A 23,419-nucleotide genomic window follows, 5' to 3' on the forward strand; every position below is an offset into this window, starting at 1 on the left:
CCTGCCCCCGGTGCCTCAGTGACGGGAGCGCCGGTGCGCGGCGTGTCCAGCAGCGTCAGCTTTCGGGGGTCTCTCACAGCCTCGCAAAGAGCAGACACGCGATGCCAGGGGGAAAGGTGCCTTTTGGGTGTATTTGCTGGAGCTTTGGCCCTGCGCATCAGCAGAGATGAGGATGATAATGTGCTGGGGAACCTTTATAAAGCCGTTGGCCAGCTTTAGGAAGCTGTGAGCCTTTACAGGTGACCCCTTTGCTAAGGCTCCAGCTTGTATTCCAGCTGTCTGCTTAATATTAATTAAAAAGAATTGGATTAGATCATTTCTGTATTCTACTCTACATTCCAGCCTTCATTACTCTCAGTTCACACAGTCCAGCAAAGGACAAGCTGGTGTGTCCAGCCCCCTCAGGCTCTGCAGGTGACAGGTCTCTGCTCTACAACCTTGTCCACGACACCAACCAGCATTTCCTCTGCTGCTTTATAAGGCTGGAGGGCTCTCTGGGCCAAGTCAGCTGATGTCCACTAAAATAAGGCTCTGGGTTTCAGGCCTATGGAAATTTTGAGCTGGGAGCTGAGAAGACAGCAAACAGGCTTCCACAGATATGAATCAGTTAGGGCTATTTGCATGTATTCTTTCTTTAAAGGGATGTGTCTAGAATGACTGTACAGCACTGTAAAGTCAGCGTTGTGCTTTGCATCTTGGACATGTGTCTTTGGTCTGTAAACATTTGGTGGAGGAGCTGTGCTAACACAGAGATGCTGCAGCACTCTTTCAAGTTTGTTGTCTGTTTTCTTCCTGTTTGTTTCAGCTTCAAAAAATATCTTTTTTTTCCTTTACCCCTACTTGTATTTCCTGATGAGACTGACTACAGTGGAGATTTATTTTGGACAGTAAAAGTGTGTGTGCAAAAAAAAAATAATTTATGCACTTTTTTTCTCTTTATTCATATTTCAGGGAAGCTTTGTAGCATAATGTAGTATATACATGTGAAAACAGCTGCTGGTCCTGTGGACTTTCTGCAACTAAAACTTGTTTGGTTTAGGGTGATGAAAGAGCCAGAAATTAGAAATAAGAAACAAATGTTTTAATGATAGTCTTTTTTTGCAAGAGGTGCAGAGTTGTGGACTCTAACCAGGAAGTGCTGATGTGATCTGAGATGAGACTGGGTAGTTTTTCTACAAGTGGTGAGAACTCACGTCATAGAAGTAAGGCCCTCTGGTTGTTAAGAGGCTCTCAGGCAGATGCTGATGCTGTCAGGCCTGAAAGTGGCACCAGTGTGGTAACACTGGGTTGCTCCACCTGGCTGTGCTGCCTGTTGCCTTTATGATGAGGGAAGGGGCATCCTTGCTGCCCTCATCCTCTGTCTGGGGAGCACATCTGACAGGTCCATTCTTGCCAGAGCAGCAGCATTGGTTTATTCTCTACTCCAGCTGTGGTGATCCCCAGGCAGCTACACTTACACAGCTTTTATATCTTATTCACAGAATCACAGAATTTTCGAGGCTGTAAAAGACCTGAGATCATCAAGTCCAACCTATGACTTAACACCACCACATCAGCTAGACTGTGGCACTAAGTTCCACATCCAGCCTTTCCTTAAACACCTCCAGGGATGGTGATTCCACTGCTTCCCTGGGCAGTCCATCCCAATGTCTGATCAATGCCCATCCTTCCTTTGTCTTTACTACCCCTACAGCACTCTTGACCCCCTTTATTTTAACATGAGAGCTGGTTTGTCTTATGCCACCTTCAGGGTTTTTCCTTGTCCTGTTCAGTTAGCTGAAGCTCTCAGGCCAAGGCCTCAGTGTCAATACTATGAGTGATGACACCTTGCTGGTACCTTGCTGCTCAGCCAGTGGAACTTGGTTGTTTTGCTTTGATAGAGCCCCAATAACATAATTGCTTTGTTTTTTAAATGTTATGAGTGTCAAGTTATAACAGGATTTTTAAAGAATGAAAAGAAACTGCTTTTACATATATGGTGGATGGAAGCTGGTAGGGAGGCAGGTTTGCTTCTGTTTGGCAATGTCAAGGTGCTCCTTTAGAAGTTTTAAAAAAATCCAGTTGTCCTAGGAGAGCTGGGCCTGGTCAGGACTGTGGGTCCTTGATGATGCTCGATTGCTTGAGTAGACTGAGAGAGCCAGGAAGCAGAGCATGGCTGGATGAGGATAGCTAAGCAGCTGCAGCTCCCCAAAGCTAGAGCAGCAGGAAGGTTTAAGTGCAGAAAATCCCAGTAGAGAGCTCATAGTGGAGACTGGGAAAAATTTTATTCCTTTCTCTTAACATGAGCTCTGCTCATGGAGGATCAGCAAGTTGATTGACAAGTGAAAGGAAGTTGTGGCTTTGAGAGAAGTGGGTCTTCACTGTAGTGATTTCTTGAATGCTTTCAGCTGCATGTGCAGTGCTACAGAGAGACTTCTCTTTCCTTACTTGGAGTGTTTCTGTAGTTTTCTTTGAAAAGAAACAGAGGGCTTTTTGTAGAAAGGTATGACATTTGGCAGAGGTTGGTGGCTGATGGAAAGTTAGAATTCTGAATGTGTGAGGTTGGAAGGGACCTTTAAAGGTCATTCTGCAGTCAGATATCCCTGCTACACATCACCTCTGTCATGACAAGGATGAACTTCCTCTGGAGTTTCTGGTTTGCTTTTTCTGTTTAAATACACAGAAGACTGTGTCTTGCAAGGTTCTTTCTGTGCAAATTCTGGGTCAAGATGCTTGAGCTTGACGAGGAGATGTTCAGCTGGGACTGAATAAACTCAGAGGCTGGTGTGTCCTGTGTCTGGTTATATGAAGTTAAGTATTAATTATAAGCCTGGAAGGCAGATTTTATTTTGGTAATGAAGTTCTCCTGTGCTGTACCTGTCCTGAGCATCTTTGCCAGGGTTGAGCTCATGTGGATCACCTCAAATGCTGGATTCAGTGGAGCTCTTAATATTAAACAGGGTGAAGGTGTGAAGTGCCCTGAGAAGTGGTCATCTAATGGTACATAATAAATGTAAAATAATAAGCATTTAAGAAGTAGGTGAAATGAGTAGCATGTAGAATTGCTGGAAAAGGAGCAAGAAATGGTAACAGCTGCCCTACAGTGCCCTGGGTCTGTGTGATTCCTCATCCAAAGAGTGGTAGCAACCTGGTTTAGTGGGAGTTGTCCCTGCCCATGCAGGGGGGTTGGAATGAGGTGATCTTTAAGGTCTCTTCCAACCCACACCATTCTGTGATTCTGTGTTTCTGCAGAAAGTGAATGGTTTATTTCTGCCTTTTGCAGGGCACAGCAATGCATGTGGGATGCATTTCTTCCAAATCCTCTAAGGCATCATTACAAACAAATAACCGAGTTCTAAAAAAAATGGACAAACTCCTGGAAATTACACACAGGGGAGATTAGAAGCTACTTGTAATTTTCCAAATCATGGTGATATAGCAAATCCAAGCAAGTTTATGATGATGGCAAAAGAGAGCAATGCTGCTTTTAAGAAGTGATTGATAGAAAGTGGTGTTTGTTTGTGTTTTGTTGTTGTTGGGTTTTTTTTAAGTAATAGTGTATTTGTATGTGAGGGAGGAAAATTAGACTGGGCTTCAAAGCTCAGCTTGGAAGGGACCTCTTAAAACCATCTGGTCAGAAACAATAATGCCACAAACCCCTCCTTGGTGTAGAAAGCACAAATGCTGAAGAAGCAGCAGGGCTCCTCCTCTGCCCTTTGAGCTCTCTGAGTGCAGGACCAGGTGTGTTTGTTGAGGGTGGGAGAACTAAATAGGTGCTGTGTTACTTGCCACCAACGGGTGTGAGTAGGGATGTAGGCAGCTCAGAAATGACCCATGTGCCAAGGTTATAGTTGTGGCAGCCTCCAGGATCACCAGGAAGGCAAGTCCAACCTGAGCAAGGAGGGGGAGGTGAGTGGCCTCAGGCTCCCTCTTGACATGGCACAGGGTGGGATGACCCTGAGAAAGTTTCTCCTGAAAGGGCCAGTGAAGCCTCAGTGAATTCTGCTGGGCAATCAAGTCAAACAATTAAAAAACATCACAGAAGATGTGTATTATTTGTCTCCTATCCACTGTAAACCCAAAAATCAACCACGGAGCACAGCTAGAGCTCATGAAGGTCTCTGGGGTAAGAAGAGCACGTTTCCTGTTGCTGTGCACATGCTCCTGATACTAATTTAAAATTTTTGGCTGCTGTTCTGGAAATAATAAGAGTTCAGTGTTGCCTTTCCTCTTTATGCAATTGGACAAGGGTGGGACTACAAGATTTTTGCTTGCTACTTATTGCCATATGCAAAAGGAAATAGAGAAACTTATCCTCTGTTGTAGGTTGTAGTGAGGCATCTCCCAATTGTCTTTTTTTTTTTTTTAATAAAAGAAAAAAATGTCTAGTTGCCCAAAATATTTCAACTTTGGAAAAAGTTCCTTTCATGCCTTGTGCTCTGATTTCCAATGAGCCCTGTTTTTCTCTCTTAGCAATTCATGTGTGTGGGGAAAAACCACCTGAGGAGGACAGAGGGTTTTTTCTTCTGTAGGCTGGAGTAGCTTAACCAGTCTTTCTGGTTAATCTGAATTTTCACCTAAATTATAAAGAGGATTAAAATCCTGGGTAATGTGGGTTTTGTTAAGTAGACTGTAATGAAATATCACTCTTTATATAGTAATTTAATTTATATTATAATCCAAGATCTCTCTGGAAAGTAGATGTGTTGTTGATTTTCTGAAAGAGGAAGTCTTGGTTTGGGAGCTCCAGAACTGCTCGTTTGTCTTCAGAAATAAAAATAGCTTTAAGTATTAAATACAGTTTTTAATAGTTTTTAAGTATTTAAACAGCTGTTGTTGTCTTCTGCACTGGTCACAGCTGAACTGTTCTAGCCCATGAGATTGTTGAAGAGAATCTGCACTAGCCCAGTGGTACATCCCAGACTGGAGACAGGGAACATAAATAGGCAAAATAAATGCAGAAATAAACTGAGGTAGGTTGTGTGGTTTGGGATTTTTTTCTTGTTTTCAGAATGCTTTCTACTGTGCTCAGTTTTGGGCCCTGCTCTACAAAAAGGTTGTGGGCAGACTGGAGAGGGTCCAGGCCACAAAAATGATCAAAGGACTGGGAAGCCTGGATGAGGAAAGGCTGAGAGGACTGGGTTTGTTCAGCTTGGAGAAAAGAAGGCTTAGGGGAAACTTTATTGCCATTGTTCCAGTCCTTAAAGGGTGGCTACCAAGAAGATGGAGACTCCTTTTTTACAAGGAGTCACATGGAAAAAACAAGGGGTAATGGGTGCAGGCTACTCCTGAGCAGATCCCAACCAAACATCAGAAGAAAATTTTTCACTATGAGAACAGCTGGATGTTGGAATAGTCTCCCCAGGGAAGTGGTGGATTCCCAAACAGTGGACACTTAAGACTCACTTTGACAAGGTGCTGGGCCATTTCATCCAAATCACGTTCCAACTTAGAAAGGTTGGACCAGGTGATCCTTGAGGTCCCTTCCAAGCTGGCAGTCTGTGCTTCTGTGGTTCTTATGGCTTCTTAAAAAGCCCTTAACGTGCAAGTTGCATGTGAGAAAGCCCTCTTCTTTGCTTAGGGAGAAGAGTCCAATGTCCCTGCTCTTGTGCTGGCTGCTGCTTTCCTTTGGAGGGTGTGCAAGAAGGGGTGCTGGAGCAAACTGGTCAGATACAGTTTGTGCTCTCTGCCTGACTCTCTCCTCCTCCTCCCTTGCAGAGCAGCCGGTGTGGGAGAGTGTCAGTCCGTCCAGTGCGACTGTGCCGTGGATATGCCACCCCCTCAGGAGAGTCTGGGTATGTAGATGGTTTTGGAGGGGTGGAACTGGTTCTTCTGTTGCCTTGACCAAGAGGGAATCTGCTCCGTAGTTTCATGGGGGAGCAAATTAGTGGTGGTGGGATTACTTATTTTTTTTGGTGGAGTAACTTGTTTTCATGGTTCTGTGTGTTCCCTCTTTGATTCAGCCAGATTTAAATGAAGCTAATCGAAGTGATGGATATTTAGAAAGAGGGTTGTGGGTTGCCATCTTAGCTTTGGTTGAGTCACAAGCCACTGTGGTAGCAGGGAGTGCTGGATTTGTTGGCCAGCTTCTGGAACAGAATGTTTGTGCCCAGCTGTAAGCTAAAAAGCCTCAAAAGCTGCTTGATGTTTGTCGCGTGATGCCACCTGCATAACTTCCACTCTTCTTTCCCCCCACAGTGTCTCTGTTGGCAAAATCATTGGTGCAGGCCTCCTGGTTGTGGGTGGAGGAGTAGGTGGAACCGTCCTGTATGCCAGCTATGATACACAATTCCGGGAGAGCATAGAGAGGGCTGTTCCCTACTCTGATAAGCTCTTTGAGATGGCACTTGGTCCTGCACCTTATACTGTTCCCATGCCAAAGAAACCCGTAAGTGGTTCCCATTGACCCCCACCCTTTCATTTTTCTTTGTTTTTTTAGAGCCAGCATGTGCTCTTCTCAAATTCTGATGGATTTTGCTGTGTGCTAAGAATTTAAACATTTTAAGAATTCATCAGTTACAAAGGTTTAGGAATTATGAACTGAGGAACTGCTTTGTACTGCATATCAATGCTGCTTGTAGGTTACCCATTATCATCTTTTCATTCTGGTCTATGGGCTGTAAAACTGCTCTTTGTCTTTCTAGTACAATAATCTAGTAGGATTCTAACTGAATAGCTGCCCTGCTTATACACTGAAATACATTTGGGAGAGAAAAGTTGGGTGACCTGTTGGAATGTAACTGTTTTACTGGAGGCTAATTGAAGTTAGCAGTGTGCCAGGATTGTAAGAAAACTATTCTAAGCTGAATTTCTTTTAAAGAGAACTTGAGGCAGTTTTTGGTTGAATAAAGAGCTGAATGGTACAGAGCCAGGCATGAGCATCATACTTTGAAATCATAGTGATGTGACCCTGCAGAAAGGGAAACCTGATACTGCCTTCAGCACAGCTCTGGAAATCCAATCTGCTAGTTTCTGTTTCTGCATCTGAAAGGAATTCCTCCCCAGTTATCCAAGAATGCTGAAAAGCTCCTCTGGTTGTGGTTGTCCTGAGCTTTAAAAAGCCATTTGACTTGCAAGAAACTCAAAGTATTTTAAATTGGATCTAAAGAATTCTGCTCTTAATTAATGGGGGAATATCAGACAACTAAAACTATTATCTCTTTTGATTTTAGCCACACTTCTCTTGTCATCATCTAACCCACTGTTTTCACGTGCACCTTGCAGTTTAGATTTATGGTAGTCTGCAGCTCTTAATGAATGGGAGAATATCAGACAACTAAAACTATATCTCTTTTGATTTTAGCCATACTTCTCTTGTCATCATCCAATCCAGTGTTTTCACGTTCACCTTGCAGTTTAGATTTATGGTAGTCTGCACATGCAGATACTCTTTTCTGTTATAAAGAAGCTGGTGAGACACAACCTGTGTGGTAAACTGATTATATTCCTTATTTTTGATTTTTCAAGATCCAGCAGGGTCCACTGAAGATCTCATCTGTAGCCGAAGTAATGAAAGAGTCTAAACAGCCTGTTAACAAATCCCAGATGAGCAAAGCAGAAAGTTTTGCTCCCTCAGAGGAAAAAGAAGGTAACTGTACAGAATGTCATGTAGCAAGGAGCAAAAAGCTTAATGATCTCTTACATCGCAGGGTAGATTAAATAGTCTTTGGAGTGGTTGAGGATGAATATGTTATAATTCTGTAGATTTCATGTTATTGTTTTCCCATTCATGAGAACAATCGTCTAAAATTGCTTAAGCTCTATTTTTATTTTGGCCAATTTTCGTCTTGAAATTTATTTACCTTATAGAGTATTTGGACTCACAAACAGTGACAGTCCTGCACAGTTTAGATATGAGACTCGGCAGGAAGAGCACTTTGAGTGCTGCACTCTGAGGCCACTTGCCTCTTCTTCGTGCAAGTGCAAGAAGCTTTATTTTAGATAATTACTGAGGTACTGGAAAGTCAGATCAGAGGGAACTGGTTTAGAGAGGAACTGTGACATCTTTTTTTGTTTAATTGTTGTGGCTTTTTGTGTGTGTATGTGTGCAAGTGGTACCTGCTTGCTGTTTGTTCAGGAAATTAACTATTTTCTAGAAATAATATCAGTGTCCAAATCCTAAGTTTCCCCAGTGGAAAAAAAATAAAGTCTTACATCTCTTTCTTACATGATAGCTCATACACACAAACTGTTTTTGTTCTGCTACTGTATTTAACAGCAGGCAAGGCTGCAGCACAGATCATCTCTGCAACTGGTGTAGCCATGTCAGTGCCAGCTCCAGGGATACAGACTGAAGAAGGTGAGAAAGATCATATGAACATGATGAAGAAAAACAAAATCCTGCAGCTTCAAGTGTAGTTGTTTTTATTTCTCAGTTGGTGTTTGTCAGTTCCTAGAGGCATGATTCTTTGTGCCTTCTGCAGAAGAAACAACTTCCATATCTGTTGATGTAGTTTTAATATACTAAGAAGTTGAGTTGAGAAGTTGAGGTTGGTTCCTGGGTCTGGCACAGGCATGAATACAAGAGGAAAGCCTGGCTTAATGTTGAACTTGTACAGTGCAGTTTGCTTCTGCTCTTTGTGGCTTTCTGATTGAGGTTCAGAAAAGCAAGCCTGCCCAGGGCCAAGGCAAGAAACTGCATTTATTGTTTAACTCAACAAGAAGCACTAGCTTCTATATGATAGTCTATTTCAGATGAGATTGTATAATTTCTTTACGTATGAACACATTTCATAAAAAGTATGCCAGCAGGAAATAAATATGTTCTTCAGAGTTAGCATTAGCATTATTTAAATGGTTTTTAGCATTATTATATGGCTTAGCATTATTATATGGTTTTTGTTGCAGCATGAATCTGAGAGGTCTGGGCTCTCCTCAGTTCAGATGCAGACTTGCTGTTGATTTTGAGAGAGTTACTTAGGTCAGTGCTCACTCTTCAGGCATTTTAAGTAGCCTTAGGCTAGGGAGTAGTGTAGACATGTCACTCACCATAGCCCTCTCCCTCATCTTTTTCTATTTAGGCTGGACTCTCTAAGCATGCCAGAGAAGAACTGATTAAAAATTCAATAAGAGCAGTTACTAACTTTAAACTTGACTCCATAAGTGTTTTTCAAATCTTGCTTCGCCTTTCGCTTCTGAGTCTTGTTTGTTTTTGTAACTACACAACATAAATTCTACAGATGCATGTGAGATGTCTGTGCTATTGTCTTTAATTTTAATACAATGTGAGACTGCCCATTGTAATTATGGGTATAAAAATTCTTGAGGTAGTTTTAGCACAGCTTCATGCAGAAGTCAGATTTCTGAAGTTGTACTGACTATAAAAACCAGTTTTGAAAAGAAAGTTGCTTCCCTACAAGTAATCCAGGCACTAATTTGGACACTCCACCTAAACAGTTTAACTCTTTTAACTTCTGAATAGGTAAAGAACATGAAGGTTCCCATGTCATAAAAGAAAGGTCACCAGAAGAAGTTGCAGCCCGGCTTGCCCAGCAAGACAAAGAGGAGCAGGAGATGATAGCAGGTGAGTCCATACTGCTAGTTTTCCTGTACATGACAGAAGAATTGTTGGACTATATTGACTTTAGAGTTCCAAGGTGCTTGCACACCTCTTCATTGTCCTTGTGTCATGTTGGCAGAATGAGGGGTTTTGAAGTTTATTCCACACAGGAGATGTAACTGATGATCAAAGAGTGATGGAAAATCTTGGGTTGGAGTGGACTACCAAGTTTTCTAGTCCATGCTCCTGCTTGGAGAGTTGGGGCAGTTTAGACTAGACTAGAGTAGACTATTCTGGCTGGAAGGACCTACAGCATTTATCTAGTCCTACTGACCAGCTGAGGGCAGACCAAGTCAAAGCATGTTGTTAAGGGCACTACCCAAATGCCTCTTAAACACTGACAGGCTTGAGGCATCAGCCACCTCTCTAGGAAGCCTGTTCCGGTGTTTGACCACCCTGTAGAAGTATAAATAAGGATCCTTCTGCAGGAAGTTTGCTCAAGGCTTTCTGCTCTGGAGGTTTGAAGCTCTCCAGGGATGGAGATTGTTCTACTTCTCTGAGCATCTTTGCCAGCACTTCTTGTGATGAAGAACTTGATACATCCAATTAATTTTTCTTGTTGGCACTTGGATCTGTTGCTTCTCTGGACACCTCTGAGAAGTCTGGTTCAATCACTTCTGTAACACCCCTTTAGATGTGGAAAGCATTACTTCAGGTACCCCTTTGGCTTCTCTCTAGAAGCCTCTCATCTGTTACGTGCTCCCATCCCCAAACCATTTTAGGGCCTCTCCACTGTTCTCTCCCCATTTTGTGTCTGTTGTACCCTCAGTCTCCCAAGATGTAACGCTGTATTCCAGATATGGTCTCCTAGGTGCCCATTAGAGGGAAATCCTTCCTTAGCTCCATCTGTGGGAGGTGTTTTTGTTTGGTGGAACCCTGTTCATGACTGGGATTCACTGCTGCCAGAGCACACTTTTGGCTCATGTTCAGTTTGCAGCTTCTGGGATCCCTGGGTCCTTGTCTACAGACCCACTGCCTCAACTGGTTTGGTGGTGGTTCAGGGATGGTATATCAGGGCTCTGGGAAGATTTCCCTGTAGGTTCTGGGAACTATGATAGTTTCTTGCTTGGGTTCTAACTCAGAGCTATTAGTCCAGCTTTTACTGAGAGGTGGCTTGGCTTTTTCTGTCCCAAAGCTCATGTCCTGCTGGTGTGTCTTGCTCAAAACAATAAGCTTTGCTTCCCCCCCCACCCCCACTTGGTTTATTCATTTAAATACTTCTGAGCTGTTGTTTGGTCTTGGTTTGACTGCAGCGTGATTGTTTTAAGTCAGGAGTTTTGGGTCATTTTCTTGTTTGCCTCCTGGGAAGCCAGAAAAATGGAGAGTTATTTTTTTGGGAGGTGGTGGTTTGTTGTCTAGCATGTCTGGGCAATCTGTAGCCAGCTATCTGGATACTTACTTACCTTCTGAAAGCAAACCCAGCTCAGGCTGCAGATGGCAGTGTGAGAAAGCTTCCATATTGTCCTCCAGCCAGTGTTGATGAGGATGAGAGGGAGACCAGCCTGTTGGAGAAGGGAATGGGTGTTGAAAGGTAACTTCTGACTGGGGACAATGCAAAGATGACTGCAGTGGTTCTGCAGACCTTCTGTGGGTAGGCCACAGGAGTCTTTGGGGTGGGTAGGCTAGAGACAAGGATGCTGAACAGAAACTGTGTTTAAAATAAATGAATGTTTCCTGCTGACGTGGGTGTAGCCAGTGAAAATAGGCATGAAAGGGAATTTTAACAGTGCTGAGGCCACTTACTGGACATGCTTCAGCCTGCTGTGGCCTTTGTATTTTGTTGACTGATGGTGGAAGAAGGTCTGATGCAGTGTGGTGTTTCTGATCTGACCTGCCTGACTGCCCTGCATGTGAACAGGCTCTTGGCAGCTGTGAGGACCACACTGAGACTTTCCTCAGGGTGTCCTCAGCCAAAGTCAGCCTTGGGCTGTCGTTGCACGCAAGGATCTACGAGCCTGAACTTAACAGGGTTGGAGCAGACATGCAGGTTGTGGTCTGCTGCTTCTTGCTTCTGTGTCTGGTGTAGAAGAGCAACATGAGGAGAAACAAAGAGGCTTGGCACGAGTTGTCTGCTTCATACAAGGATGTTATTTGCAAGTGAAGAAATTGAGATGTTACACTGAAAAAATCCAGAGGAGTGTTTACTGGAAAGGTGCATTTACTTACCCTAACACTTAGAAATAAATGTCTTGACTCCAGAAAGGCAGATGCTGCTCACTCTGATCAACCATTCTGGTTTGGTCCCTGCTTGAATAATTAATAGCTCAATTGTGCTTCTGCACCACAAGGAATCGATAGTTGGTATCACCACCTTCTTGGCTGGGAAGAATAACTCTGCTGTTGGAATGTGTCTTCCTTGGGGAAGATGGGAGAATTTACTTGTTTCTTCTTAATAACCATTGCAACAAATGAAGGTGGAAATAAATCTGTTGGTGTAAATGCAGTGCCCTGCAGAAACATGGCAAAGGTCTCTGCACTGGGCAGCTTGATTGCTGTAGGTGCAGGCTTGGACCTTAGTGCTCTTCTGAAGAGCCATGTCCTGGCAACATTTCTTCTTCTGTAGGCTGCAAGTGTAGCTCCTGAACTCACCCCTACCCTTTGGGGCATAGGAAATAACCCAGCAGGTCATTTTACTAATTCTATGGCTCTTCTCTTTCTGGTTTAATGCAGTTCATTATTTTTATTGCAGCTCTTGCATCAACTTTAGAAGGAGCCCTAAGTGCAACAGCCCGTACAACCCTGCAGGCCATCACTGCCCAGGAGGCTGCTGTGCAAGCAGTGAATGCCCACTCACAAATACTGAAGGAGGCCATGGACAATTCTGAGGTAAAATGGACGAATGGGGACAATTTTTAAAGAAAATTATGTTCAACAAAACTTTATTTCAGAATTAAAGACAGAGTCGGAAGCTTTTCTTGCAATGCTTTTACCTTTATTGCAGTTTTAACTAATCTTTCCACTTGTGAAATGGGGGTTTGCTTTTGAATTTTATTTGCTTTTTCTTCCCCAACTCCTTTATTTCCCTTTTGCAAGAAGAAAAGTTCAAGTTTATACATTGGTAGTCTTCACATGGTATTTTAATTTCCAAACCCATTTCTTAACCTAGATCTAGGTAGGTTTTCATGCTGTCCACCCAGATAATTCCATTCAACATTTCCCTTTCCCAAAATCTTACTGCTGAATTATTAAGTTTCTTGTCTGGAAATGTGTTGGGGATGCATGAACAATGCCAGCTTGTGGTTCTGGTGTGCTAAGGCTGAGTTTTGTGTGGAATTCCTACTTCCTATTCCATTGTGGAACAGATAAACTGATTCAGTGGTTAATCAATGACCAGGGGCATCCAGGCAACCAAACAAGCACCCAAGATTTACTCTAGTAGTTAGAAAAACAAGTATCTTAAGAGTTGGCTTTTAAGCTTACTTTAAAAATAAGCAAATTTAAAGTATTATTGTACCCTAAATATTAAGGTTAAAAGCAATTTGGAAAGTATTCCAGTACTTTGATAGATGTAGAGATTTCCACCCAGTGCTGTGACACCATAAAAGGTTCTGCCTGGACAAGTGGCTGTTGCCCAGATGGCAAAACCCATGAAGAATCACACAAATCAAAGCACTGGAAGGGAAGAATAATATATCCAGCTGGGAAAACACAAACCTGTTGGTCAGTCTGAGTAAAATAACTCTTCTATTTCGGGATTGGGGTGGCCCTAATTAGGCATCTGTGTTCCTTAGGATGCTGGGGAGAAAAAACCATCCCAGTGGCGCACCCTGGAGGAGGCTCTGAAGGACCGGAGGAGAGCAGTGGATGAGGCTGCTGACGCCCTCCTGAAAGCCAAGTAAGTTGCTTGGTTTTGAGGCTTGTGGAGTGGTCAGTGAGTATCACCCCTGTGAGGGCTCACAGACAGCAGATGAGTCTCCAGACAGGCACCTGTGTTCATGTTAAACTGATGTGTTTGTGCCAAGCCAAAGAAAGTCACACACACTCATGAGAGTTTTAATTTGCAGTCTCACGTGGTCCTTGCTGTACCAAGGAGTCTGACACAGGCCTACTCTTCTTTTTAAGAACTTGTTCATCTCCTTAATACTTGCCTATAGTGTTGGTAACTTCAAGTTAGATTTAAAAAAAAGTAAATCCATAACTCTTTTAGTATTTTTGGATAATTTTGTCAATATTAAACCTATTGTAAGGTCTCCATGACTGCACTCTCTCTGTGTTGAGTCAGTAGCATCACCAGCTTCTTTTCGTAGTAATGAAACATTGCACCTTACAGCATCATTTGGCAGTTCCACCTGTCAGCAGAGTTGCTACTTTTGAGGTTAGATTTTTACTAAGTGGATGCCTAACAAAAACCTGAATTCTGAAATGAAGCCCATAACCCAAGGGTCCGTGTGATCTGTGTTGATGTGCAGAGTCTGGTGTGCAGGCTTCCTGGGATCGTGGCAGAAAAAAGAAGATGCCAGACCAATACCTCCAACTTGCCCTTCTAATGAGGATAGAAATAAATTCGGAAAACCTTTGATGCTTCCAAGGCTTGGAGGGCAATATCACCCTTGAAGTTGCAGGGTTGCTATTTAAATTATAAACCTCTCTTATCTTAAAAGTTGCTGTGCTGACTAAAAATAGTTAGGAGGTGTAATCCACGTTCCAAAGAATGAAACAAATCTAATACAAACCCCAGACATTGCTCTACTGAATGTCTTCCCTTTCTTTTATTTACTCATTTATTTATTTTAAAACTTGTTCCTTATTTCAGTGAGGCCATTAGAAGCCTCCACTGGTTTGAATGGACTTGGAAGAGGAATGCTTTTTTACCTTTTCCTTGATTTTCAATCACGTTAGAGGAAAGTGGTTCTTTCTTAAATTACAAAAAAAATGTAATCTATCTTTACAGAGCTCTCTAAATTTCCTCCCATCTATTTATCTCCAACAGTCACCCTGTCCAAAACACTTGTGCAAAAGTAAGCCATCTGTATTAAAAATGTTTCCTTAATAAATCTGTTATGGGATGGAACTGCCTCCCTTCTCACTTAGTTTTACTGATACTAACTCCTTTTTTCCATCTGCCCCCTCCAGCTAAGTCTTGAGTCCTGAGTTCTAGTTGTACTGGAAATAATTCTCATTGTCCATGGAACAGACACATCTGTAGCTTTGAGTCTGTGGAAAGACAAATCACAGCATCCCAGCCCATAGGTCTGGTGGATGGGAACACCAGGAGAGTTTTCCAGTAGCTCTTCCCATAAATACAGACAGCATAAAGAAAACTTTTCTGTATGCATTATAATTAGCAGCTGCTGCTCTTTTCAGAGAGGAGTTAGAGAAGACAAAAGGTGTGATCGAGAATGCCAAAAAGTCTCAGGTTGCAGGAACCAAACCTCACATTACTGCTGCAGAAGAAAATCTTCGTCATATGATAGTGGACTTGGACAACGTGGTGAAAAAGGTAATGATTTCACAGGCTGCTCTTTATTGCCATGAGAGTAAGGACTATTTGGCACTTGTGCAGCTTCCCCTTACCAAGCCCTCTAATAGGTTAAACATTTTAAAAGCGTAAACTCTGGTCTTTTGGGTTTTTTACCTATGTTCATTCTTTGAGATGATGATATACCAGTGATAATAGATCTTTGCAAGAACTTGGTCTCTGTCCTGAAAGAGTTTGCACCCAGCTTGATTTGTGTCTGTCTGTTCTGTAGGTGACTTGTAATTCTTTCTATTTGATGCTGAGAGGAATTTACCAGTAGGTTAGCGAGCATTAGGAGCAAATGGTGCTGATGACTTGGTGGGTAAATCACTTTACAGCTCAGAAGACTGGGGAAGAAATGTGAAGATGAAATTTCTCTCCTTTGCAGCACAGTTGATAATTCATCATTTGTGTTTTGAGTGGAGAATTTAGCCTAAAAGTGGCAACATCAGAACTTCCTGAGAGGGGGGCAGCAGCACAGGACTGGCTGACCAGGCCTGGATGGCAGCTGAAAGCAGACAGAAGGAGCTGGAGATCTTTAAAGATACAAACTGAGTTAAGATCCTCTTTGGTTCCTGTCTAGGCTCCAGACTGGCTATCCAGTTACAGTGTGTGTGTGTGAGGAGAAATGGATTTCTGGGAGTTACAGCAAATTATTGTATACAAGAGGTTTGATATCACAGGGTGGAGTTTTTCTCTCCCAAGTGAGTTTGCTTTGGTTGGGCTGGAGAGGAACGATACCTGCCACTAACTTGGGACCTGGTCTTAAGTTATATATGCCTCTGTTTTCAATATTTGCCTTGCAAAATAATCTCATTTATGTTTGTTACAGGTTCAGGAAGCACAATCTGAGGCCAAGATAGTAGCTCAGTACCATGAGCTTGTGGCTACAGCTAGAGAAGAGTTTCAGCGAGAGCTGGACAGCATCACCCCTGATGTGAAGCCTGGCTGGAAGGGCATGAGTAAGTCTGTGATTGCAGGATTACTTTGTGCTGGTTACATTCTGTCACTCCTTACTTTGTAGGGTTTTTTCTGTGATTACAGCCACTGAATTGCATGTCCAGAGTCCAGTTTTCCATCTTGGTTGGTTTGAGTAAAGCTAAGTAAAAATTGGTTCACAATTAAACTAAGTCATCTAAAGCTGGTGTTATGACAAGGCTGCCATCTGGGAACCACCTGTGCTGTGTTGGGAATTCCACACAATGTAGCTTTTGCTTGATAAATACCAAAGAGTTTAAACATCTCTTCCCACCCTGGTATTCCAGGGAAGGAGCAAGGTCACTCCAAATGTGGATCAGATGTATTTCTCACTGACCAAGTGTCTGGCTTGACACGGTGACTGTACCTATTCTACTACAGAGTGATAAAGAACTCCTTGAATTTCTCTAGATGATCTGCAATGACAGATCTACTGGAGGAGAGAAGCCATTGTTCATACCACACCACACACAGTGAATGTTATTTCTGAACTAAATGGGCACAGGAACTTCAGCAACAGCAAGAGCTGCAGGGAAGCAGTGAATGGATGTCTTAGTTTTGTTGCTGTTATTACTGCTGCAGTTCTTTGCCCGAGATCTGAAATCTCATCAGCTGCATTGTTCAGGATAAAGTGAGAACATCCTGGGTTTTGTGATTGCTGCCCCTTTGAGGGAGGGCAGGGAATCTCCTGGTGGTTTCCATGCACTCCATGTGTGACTTGCTGGAGTCTACACAGGAATTACTTGTTTGGCTCTGTGGGTCACGCTGCTTCTTGGGAATTTGTTTCTTAACCAACTGCTTTGGATTTATAAGAGCCTAGAAAAGTCAAGAGTAAAATTTCCAGTGTCCCGTCACACTTTTCTACTTCAAACTGGTATTCCTTGCTTTGGCTAAACTTCAGCATCCATCTGTGGGTTTCCAAAGGTAATTTTAGTGGTTGGGATGTTCTGGGCTACATCTTGACTGTAATATAGAGACTTATATACCCAACATGCTGTTCTTTCTGAATTCCTAAAGACTTGGTCTCATGTTTAAGTCACTGTAGATAAAAAGCTCTTAAGTTTTCTGTTTCACTTTTGCTTGACTTACCTGCTGTAGTGAATGTGCATTAACTTTTCCAACCTCTCCTCTTTCTGTTGCAGAGATAACTGACTTAGGTGAGTTCCTGCAACTTGTTCTGGTCTTGTGAATGTCATCTCTTATCTTTGTCCTTTTTTATGTTCGTGTGGTACATCACTTTCAGTATCAACAGGGGGTGAAATGTTGCATTCCTACAACATTTCAGGCTGAGGAATGCTTTGGGATCCTTTCCTTTTTGCATGTCTATCTTAAACCACAAACTCTGTCTAGCAGCACTTCCCAGGTGAGTGTGACTGCTGGCTGGTGAGAGCCAGGTTTAAATTTTCCTTGTGAATTTGAGCTGGTTGATACCTGCTGCTGAGACTCCAATGAGAAACAAACTTTGACCCAATTCCAGTTAACCTGTGTGATGGTGTTTCCTACCTCACAGCAGTCCTGGCTTAAGAGAGGTGTTGGATTCACCAGCTCCTGTGAATCCACAGGTGATGCCACTGAACCATCTAGGTGCTGTGTATGCTTGAAAAGCCACATAGGGCTGCTCTGAGCTGGGTCACCAAAACCAGGTTAATTTAATTGCAAGTCTGCTTGATTCTCCAAATTTAATCTTCGTGATTGATTTTAGAATTGTGGATTAAGTCTTTGATTCTGAGGTTGATGATGATTTATTTTTCCCTTTTGATCAAAAAGCAATGTAATTTAAAACTGGGGTGCAATGAAAGCCCATTCTGCCTGTGACAGTGAGGTCAGCAGCTGAGCTTAGTGGTCCTGCTTCAGCACTCACCAGAAGGATGGCTGAAGGACTGTGAAATTTCACTTGCTTTGGACCCTGCAGGAATGTTGAGTAGTCCCTGGTTTTCCCTGCAGGTGATGTAGCTGGCAGCCAGTGCCATTTACAGAGCCTGTGCCTTTCCCAGGTCATGCAGTGCACAGATGGTACAGGTGTTGCTTTTGTCCTCCTCTCCCAGAAGAAAAGTAGCAAACTCCTTAGCACACACATGTGGTTGTGACTCCACTGCTCTTGGAGCAGCCAAACGTGAAAGGCACAAACTGGGGTAAGAAACCCAACTGGGAGCAGTTGGTCTGGAGGACGTAATTCTGTCTGTCTCTCACAGTGACTTCAGTGCTTTCAGGAGCAAACTCCCTTAAGCTGGAGGTATCAGTGCTCAGGGCTTTACACCCTGCTGCTCTGTGTGCTGTCCCAGGGGAGAATACATGGTGGTGTAAAGAGAGGAAGGGACAGACTGTCAACAGCCTCCTCTGATGGAGTGTGACATGGATGTGGGAGTGTAGCTAGTAGCTGTGAACCACTCTGAAGAAACTAAGGGCAAAAAGTAGGTGTGGGTCAGGGAGTGGAATTGGGTGGGCATTAGCACAGGTCACGGAGGGTCGATGTCCTTGAAAACTACCTAAAGATGTTTGCTGGTCAGCCCTGGGGATGCTTGGGGTGTCAAGTGGGAGATGGGCAAGCACTGGGGTGTCAGTTTCCCTGCAGACCTTCCTAAGGCCCTGTGCTCTCCTCAGCTGGCCAGCTGTCCACAGACGACCTGAACTCCCTGATCGCCCACGCCCATCGGCGCATCGACCAGCTGAACAGGGAGCTGGCGGAGCAGCGGGTCCGGGAGCAGCAGCACATCGAGTCTGCCCTGGAGAAGCAGAAACTTGAAGACAAAAAAGCATTTGAAGCAGCCGTGGCCAAAGCGCTGGAGCGGCACAGGAGTGAGATCGAAATTGAACAGGAGAAGAAGGTAAAGGGGTGTAAACACACCTGGTTGGAATTCTGGCTCTGAAAGGAGGTAGAAGAGCTAGAGGAAGTGCCCAGAAAAGTGCATATGGGCAGGTGTCCCTGCCCATGGCAGGGGGGTTGGATCTAGATGATCTTTAAGGTCCCTTCCAACCCAAACTATTCTATGGAAAGCAACTGGGATGTTCTGAGTGATGGGAGATTTCAGATGGGGTGACCCCCAGGCTAAGTATGGAAAGGACACCTTGAGCAAGGAAACTTCTGCAAAGTCAGGATGGTGAGAACTCCCAGTGAAACAGGGAGTGACTTCCTTGTGTTTCCTGTCTGCTGGTGGAGATAGGGGTCAAAACAAATGGTTGGTTTGACCCAGTGTGGCCACCTTGGGGCAATATAGCCCCTCCATCCTGCCTCCAGGAGGTATCGCTAAGGCCTTCCACGCTTTGCCAGTGGTTTGGTACTTGATTTCTTTGAAGATGACTATGGAAACAGAATTTCAGTGCTCCTTGGGACATGAAGCAAGTACAGCTTAAAAATGCAGGAAAATACACATTGACTTGAGGGAAAGGAAGGATTTCACCTCTAGCCTGTTAGTTCAAAGCACTGTAGGAACAGGTATCAATTTACAGCTCTTTTTAGAAGTTGCTTGAACTGTTACCTTTGCATTTATAGCAAGGTTGGAAATGCCACCATTCTTTAAAAAAAAACCACAACAGAAAACAAAAAACTCCTGATAAACCTGCATCATCCCCCCTTGTGTTAAGTTGCAGTCTCTGAAGTGGCTGGTTTGTACAAGATCTGGTAAAAATGGTTTTAACCTTTCATTAAAATCAGTATTACAGCATGTGGGGGAAAAGGTGAAGTGTGTGTTGTTTGGAAGCTGATTTATACACACCAGAGTGTTTAGTTTGTTGTGTTATTGTATCTTTTATGCAGTATTTTGATCACTGCACGAAGTGCCTAGTGAGAACACCCACCTGTTCCAGGGACTGAGGGGCTGGGAAGTGGTTCTTTCAAGTCTTTAGGAAAAGGCTCAGCTGTAAGAATGAATCTCCAGAGTTTGTTTTTAAATGAAACACGGGCTCTGTCAATGCCACTTTCAAAATTGTACCCTAGGTGAGGTATGATGAAACGAGTGACAAGCAGTTGAGAAGGAGGGGTGTGACAACAATGCTTGTGTGTACAGGTTGAGGAGGTGCGAGAGGTGATGGAGAGCGAGATGAGGACCCAGCTGCGGCGGCAGGCGGCTGCTCACACTGACCACCTGAGGGATGTTCTGAAGATCCAGGAGCAGGAGCTGAAGGTGGAATTTGAGCAGGTAAGGGAGAAGATTGCCCCCTCAGGGCAATGAGGGGGATATTTGACCCCTGGCACAGCACACACTTCACAGGATGAGAGTCCTGAACCATGTTGCAGAAGACTAAAACACATGCTGGCTGGCAAGGGAAGCTGTTTGCTTGAAGAGATGAAGTGCCTGAGGGTGCAGGTTTATTCAGACTGAAAAGCTTTTGCTATAGGTGAGAAAACTTTGAGCATAACAAGTGCAGTTCACTGCTAAATTCACCCTGATAAGGTTTCTTACTGGTACATTGTATTTACTGTATGCACTGGCCAGCCAGAACAAGATTTATAGAAATATATCTTAAGGTAAAAAAAGATGACCCAGCTGCCTCTGGTGTGATAGCTGGTGCATCTCTCTCTGTTTCAGAACTTGTCAGAGAAACTCAGCGAGCAAGAGATGCAGTTCAGACGCCTGACTCAGGAGCAGCTGGACAACTTCACCTTGGATATCAACACTGCCTATGCCCGGCTGAAAGGGATCGAGCAAGCTGTCGAGAGTGAGCACTGAAACTGCCTGTCTGTAAGGGCTGAAGTTACCAGCCCCTGGGGCCTGTCACCCAAGCCTGGGTGCTTGAGCACAGGCGTAGGCACACAACTCCTGGGCCTGGGTTTAGCACAGTGCTGAGCACACCCCAGCTGCACCAGTCCAGAGCTGTCTCCTTCTGACCATGGTTTGCTGAGCAGACTTGCCTCAAGGTCAAGTGCAGAAGGGGTGGCTGCTGTCGGAAGCCAAGTGTTCAGAGGGATCTCTTTTGCTGCTGATGTTCAAGCTTTTCCCATACCTGTGCCCCCAGCTGAGAGCCCTCTTGGTTTATCTTGCAGGTCATGCAGAAGCAGAAGAGGAAGCCAGGAAGGCCCACCAGCTGTGGCTTTCTGTAGAAGCGCTCAAATACTGCATGAAAACAGCCTCTGGGGACAGTCCCACCGAACCTCTGGAGGGCGCTGTGAAGGCCATCAAAGCCAGCTGCTCCGACAACGCCTTCACGGAGACCCTGACAGCGGCTCTGCCCCAGGAGTCCCTGACGCGGGGCGTGTACAGCGAGGAGGCCCTCAGAGCTCGCTTCTACACTGTCCAAAAACTGGCAAAGAGAGTGGCCATGATCGATGAAACCAGAAACAGCCTCTACCAGTACTTCCTCTCCTACCTGCAGTCGCTGCTGCTGTTCCACCCGCAGCAGCTGAAGCCACCGGCTGAGCTCAGCCCCGACGACCTCGACACCTTTAAGTTACTGTCTTATGCTTCCTACTGCATCGAGCATGGGGACCTGGAGTTGGCAGCTAAATTTGTCAACCAGCTGAGGGGAGAGTCGAGGCGGGTGGCGCACGACTGGCTGAAGGAGGCACGGATGACCCTGGAGACAAAACAGGTAGTGGACATCCTGACAGCCTACGCCAGCGCTGTGGGGATAGGGACGACGCAGGTGCAGTGAGCAGGGAGTGCAGTTCTGGAGGCAGCTGTGCTGGGAAGAAATCCCAGCATCTCCAGAGGGTTGGCCAGCCAGGCTGCTGGAGGGGCTGGACATGTTCCATCGAAGCACGGGTACTGTCTGGTTTCCTTGCACTGTATTTAACTTCACCACCCAATGTCATTTGTATTGGTTTTTCAGTTCCCATGACAACCAACTGCAGGAAGGTTCTCTTATGATTCATGTAATAATTTTGCTTCCCCATCTTACCAAGTGGGCTTGTGATCCAACCCAAATGATGTTTGTAACCTGCCGGTCATGATTTGCCTCTGTCAGCTGAATAAAACAAGACTTCAACCACTTTACCTGCTGGTCAAGTCTCCTGTTTAAACATCACATAGGCTGTTCTACTGCCCAGCTCTCTCTCCGTGCCCTGAAGAAGACAAGTTATCTGGTTTTCTCCTTTCAAGGAGCAAGAATTAATTGATGTGATCAATGTCTAATTTAATTCATACAGCTGTAAAACAAAAAAAAAATATATAAAAAAATCCATGTCTGAGTACAGCTTAATGTTGTAGTAACTTAAGCAGGCAGGGTAGAAGTCCACCTCTGACACCAGCTTGTCAGATCTGCTCTTGAGTTCCAGAAGACCAGGTGTATCTATCTAGAAAGCACTTGGGTTCAACCATGAGAGCTCAAATGGAAGACAAAGCTCCTTCCCTCTGTTACCTTTCCCTTAACTCTTGCCATCAGTGAAGACAATTTGATCAAACTTACCTCGTACCCATTTGCTGAAATGAGTCACTGTGGCTTTTTCTCCTTGCTGATTGCTCTACATTGTTGGTACAATCAAGCACATCAACAACCCTGAAAGCCCCTGATCTTTGACCTGCTCCCTTCACCCACACTAGTCATGCATTACTCCAAGAGGCATGTTTGCTTTGTGGAGCAACTCTTGCCTTCAAAACAGCTTTACTGTCCCTCCACTCCTGGAAAGCAAGGAGCACTTGCCTTCTACCCTTCCAGCTGTAGTTTCTCTAGGAACTTGTTTCCCAAACCCACTACTGAATTATCCTGAGGCTGCTTTCTGCCCCTGGAGTGCTCTTACCTGTCCTGCAGCATCATGCACAGCAAGATTTTATCAAAGAGAATAAAAATTTTAACTATTTTTCACCAGAATATAGTTGAATACTCTCAGGAACAAGCCCTTCTTCACCTGTTCAAGGTAACTACCTCAAAACAACCCCTTCAAGATTCCTCCACAAGCTGAAAACAGCAGCACAGTGCTGTTAACTGCAAGGCAGAGGAGGGAACAAGGCAGTCATCCATCTTCCCAGTCACCTTGTTAGCTTTAACTGCAGGATCTGCACCAACTGCACTTCCTCACAGAGAGCAGCCACAACACTTTGTAAGCTACAGGGATGTTTTTGCTCTGGAATGATCAGAATACAGTCCTCTTTAAATGTCAGCCATTTATTAGATGCCACCTCTTCTGTACAAATGGCAGCTTTTTAACATCTACAGTCCAAAGCCTGTCCCAAAACGCAAAAAAAGGTGAGGGATAACACCACAGGAGATAAATACTCACTTACTTGCAGTAAACTTGACACTTCAGTAGTTCATTAAAGTTAGCTGGAAAGGAATTCAATCTGGTGCAGGTTTAAGTCACAGGAGGTCCAAGAGAAGTCTTGCTCAAGCTGTCAAAGTCTTGAACCTGCTGAGCAGCCTCCAGGAAGCTGCACTCCTCTCACTGCAGCCCCCCTGTATCTGAGCCAAGTGCTGCTGCTGCCTGGCAGGACCCAGCTGGTGCAGGGGGTGGTGGAGAAGAGGCTGTGTTGGTGTAGCTCACACTGTGGTTGAAGGTACCAAGATGGTCCAAC

General features: G+C 44.3%; 2 protein-coding genes across 2 annotated transcripts in view; one reads left to right on the forward strand and one right to left on the reverse strand.

Annotated features, from left to right (window-relative positions):
* MRPL35 (mitochondrial ribosomal protein L35) overlaps positions 1 to 2,869 on the reverse strand; it is a 5,126-nt gene extending 2,257 nt beyond the window's left edge. Inside the window, exon 1 of the mRNA XM_010000279.1 lies at positions 2,857 to 2,869. Within this exon, the coding sequence (XP_009998581.1) occupies positions 2,857 to 2,869 (13 nt within the window). The remainder of the gene's footprint in view (positions 1 to 2,856) is intronic.
* A 944-nt stretch (positions 2,870 to 3,813) lies between these two features.
* On the forward strand, positions 3,814 to 21,563 carry IMMT (inner membrane protein, mitochondrial). The gene is given in 16 exon segments (XM_010000280.1): positions 3,814 to 3,888; positions 5,698 to 5,774; positions 6,178 to 6,367; positions 7,447 to 7,567; positions 8,201 to 8,290; positions 8,293 to 8,331; positions 9,407 to 9,502; positions 12,228 to 12,364; positions 13,270 to 13,373; positions 14,843 to 14,978; positions 15,829 to 15,958; positions 17,117 to 17,131; positions 18,576 to 18,799; positions 19,979 to 20,110; positions 20,501 to 20,630; positions 20,956 to 21,563. Coding segments are annotated over 16 exon segments (2,304 nt in total).
* Positions 21,564 to 23,419: the final 1,856 nt, after the last annotated feature.

The sequence above is a fragment of the Chaetura pelagica genome, unplaced genomic scaffold (genome assembly GCF_000747805.2).
Source record: "Chaetura pelagica isolate M959 unplaced genomic scaffold, ChaPel_1.0 scaffold116, whole genome shotgun sequence".
NCBI lineage: Eukaryota > Metazoa > Chordata > Aves > Apodiformes > Apodidae > Chaetura > Chaetura pelagica.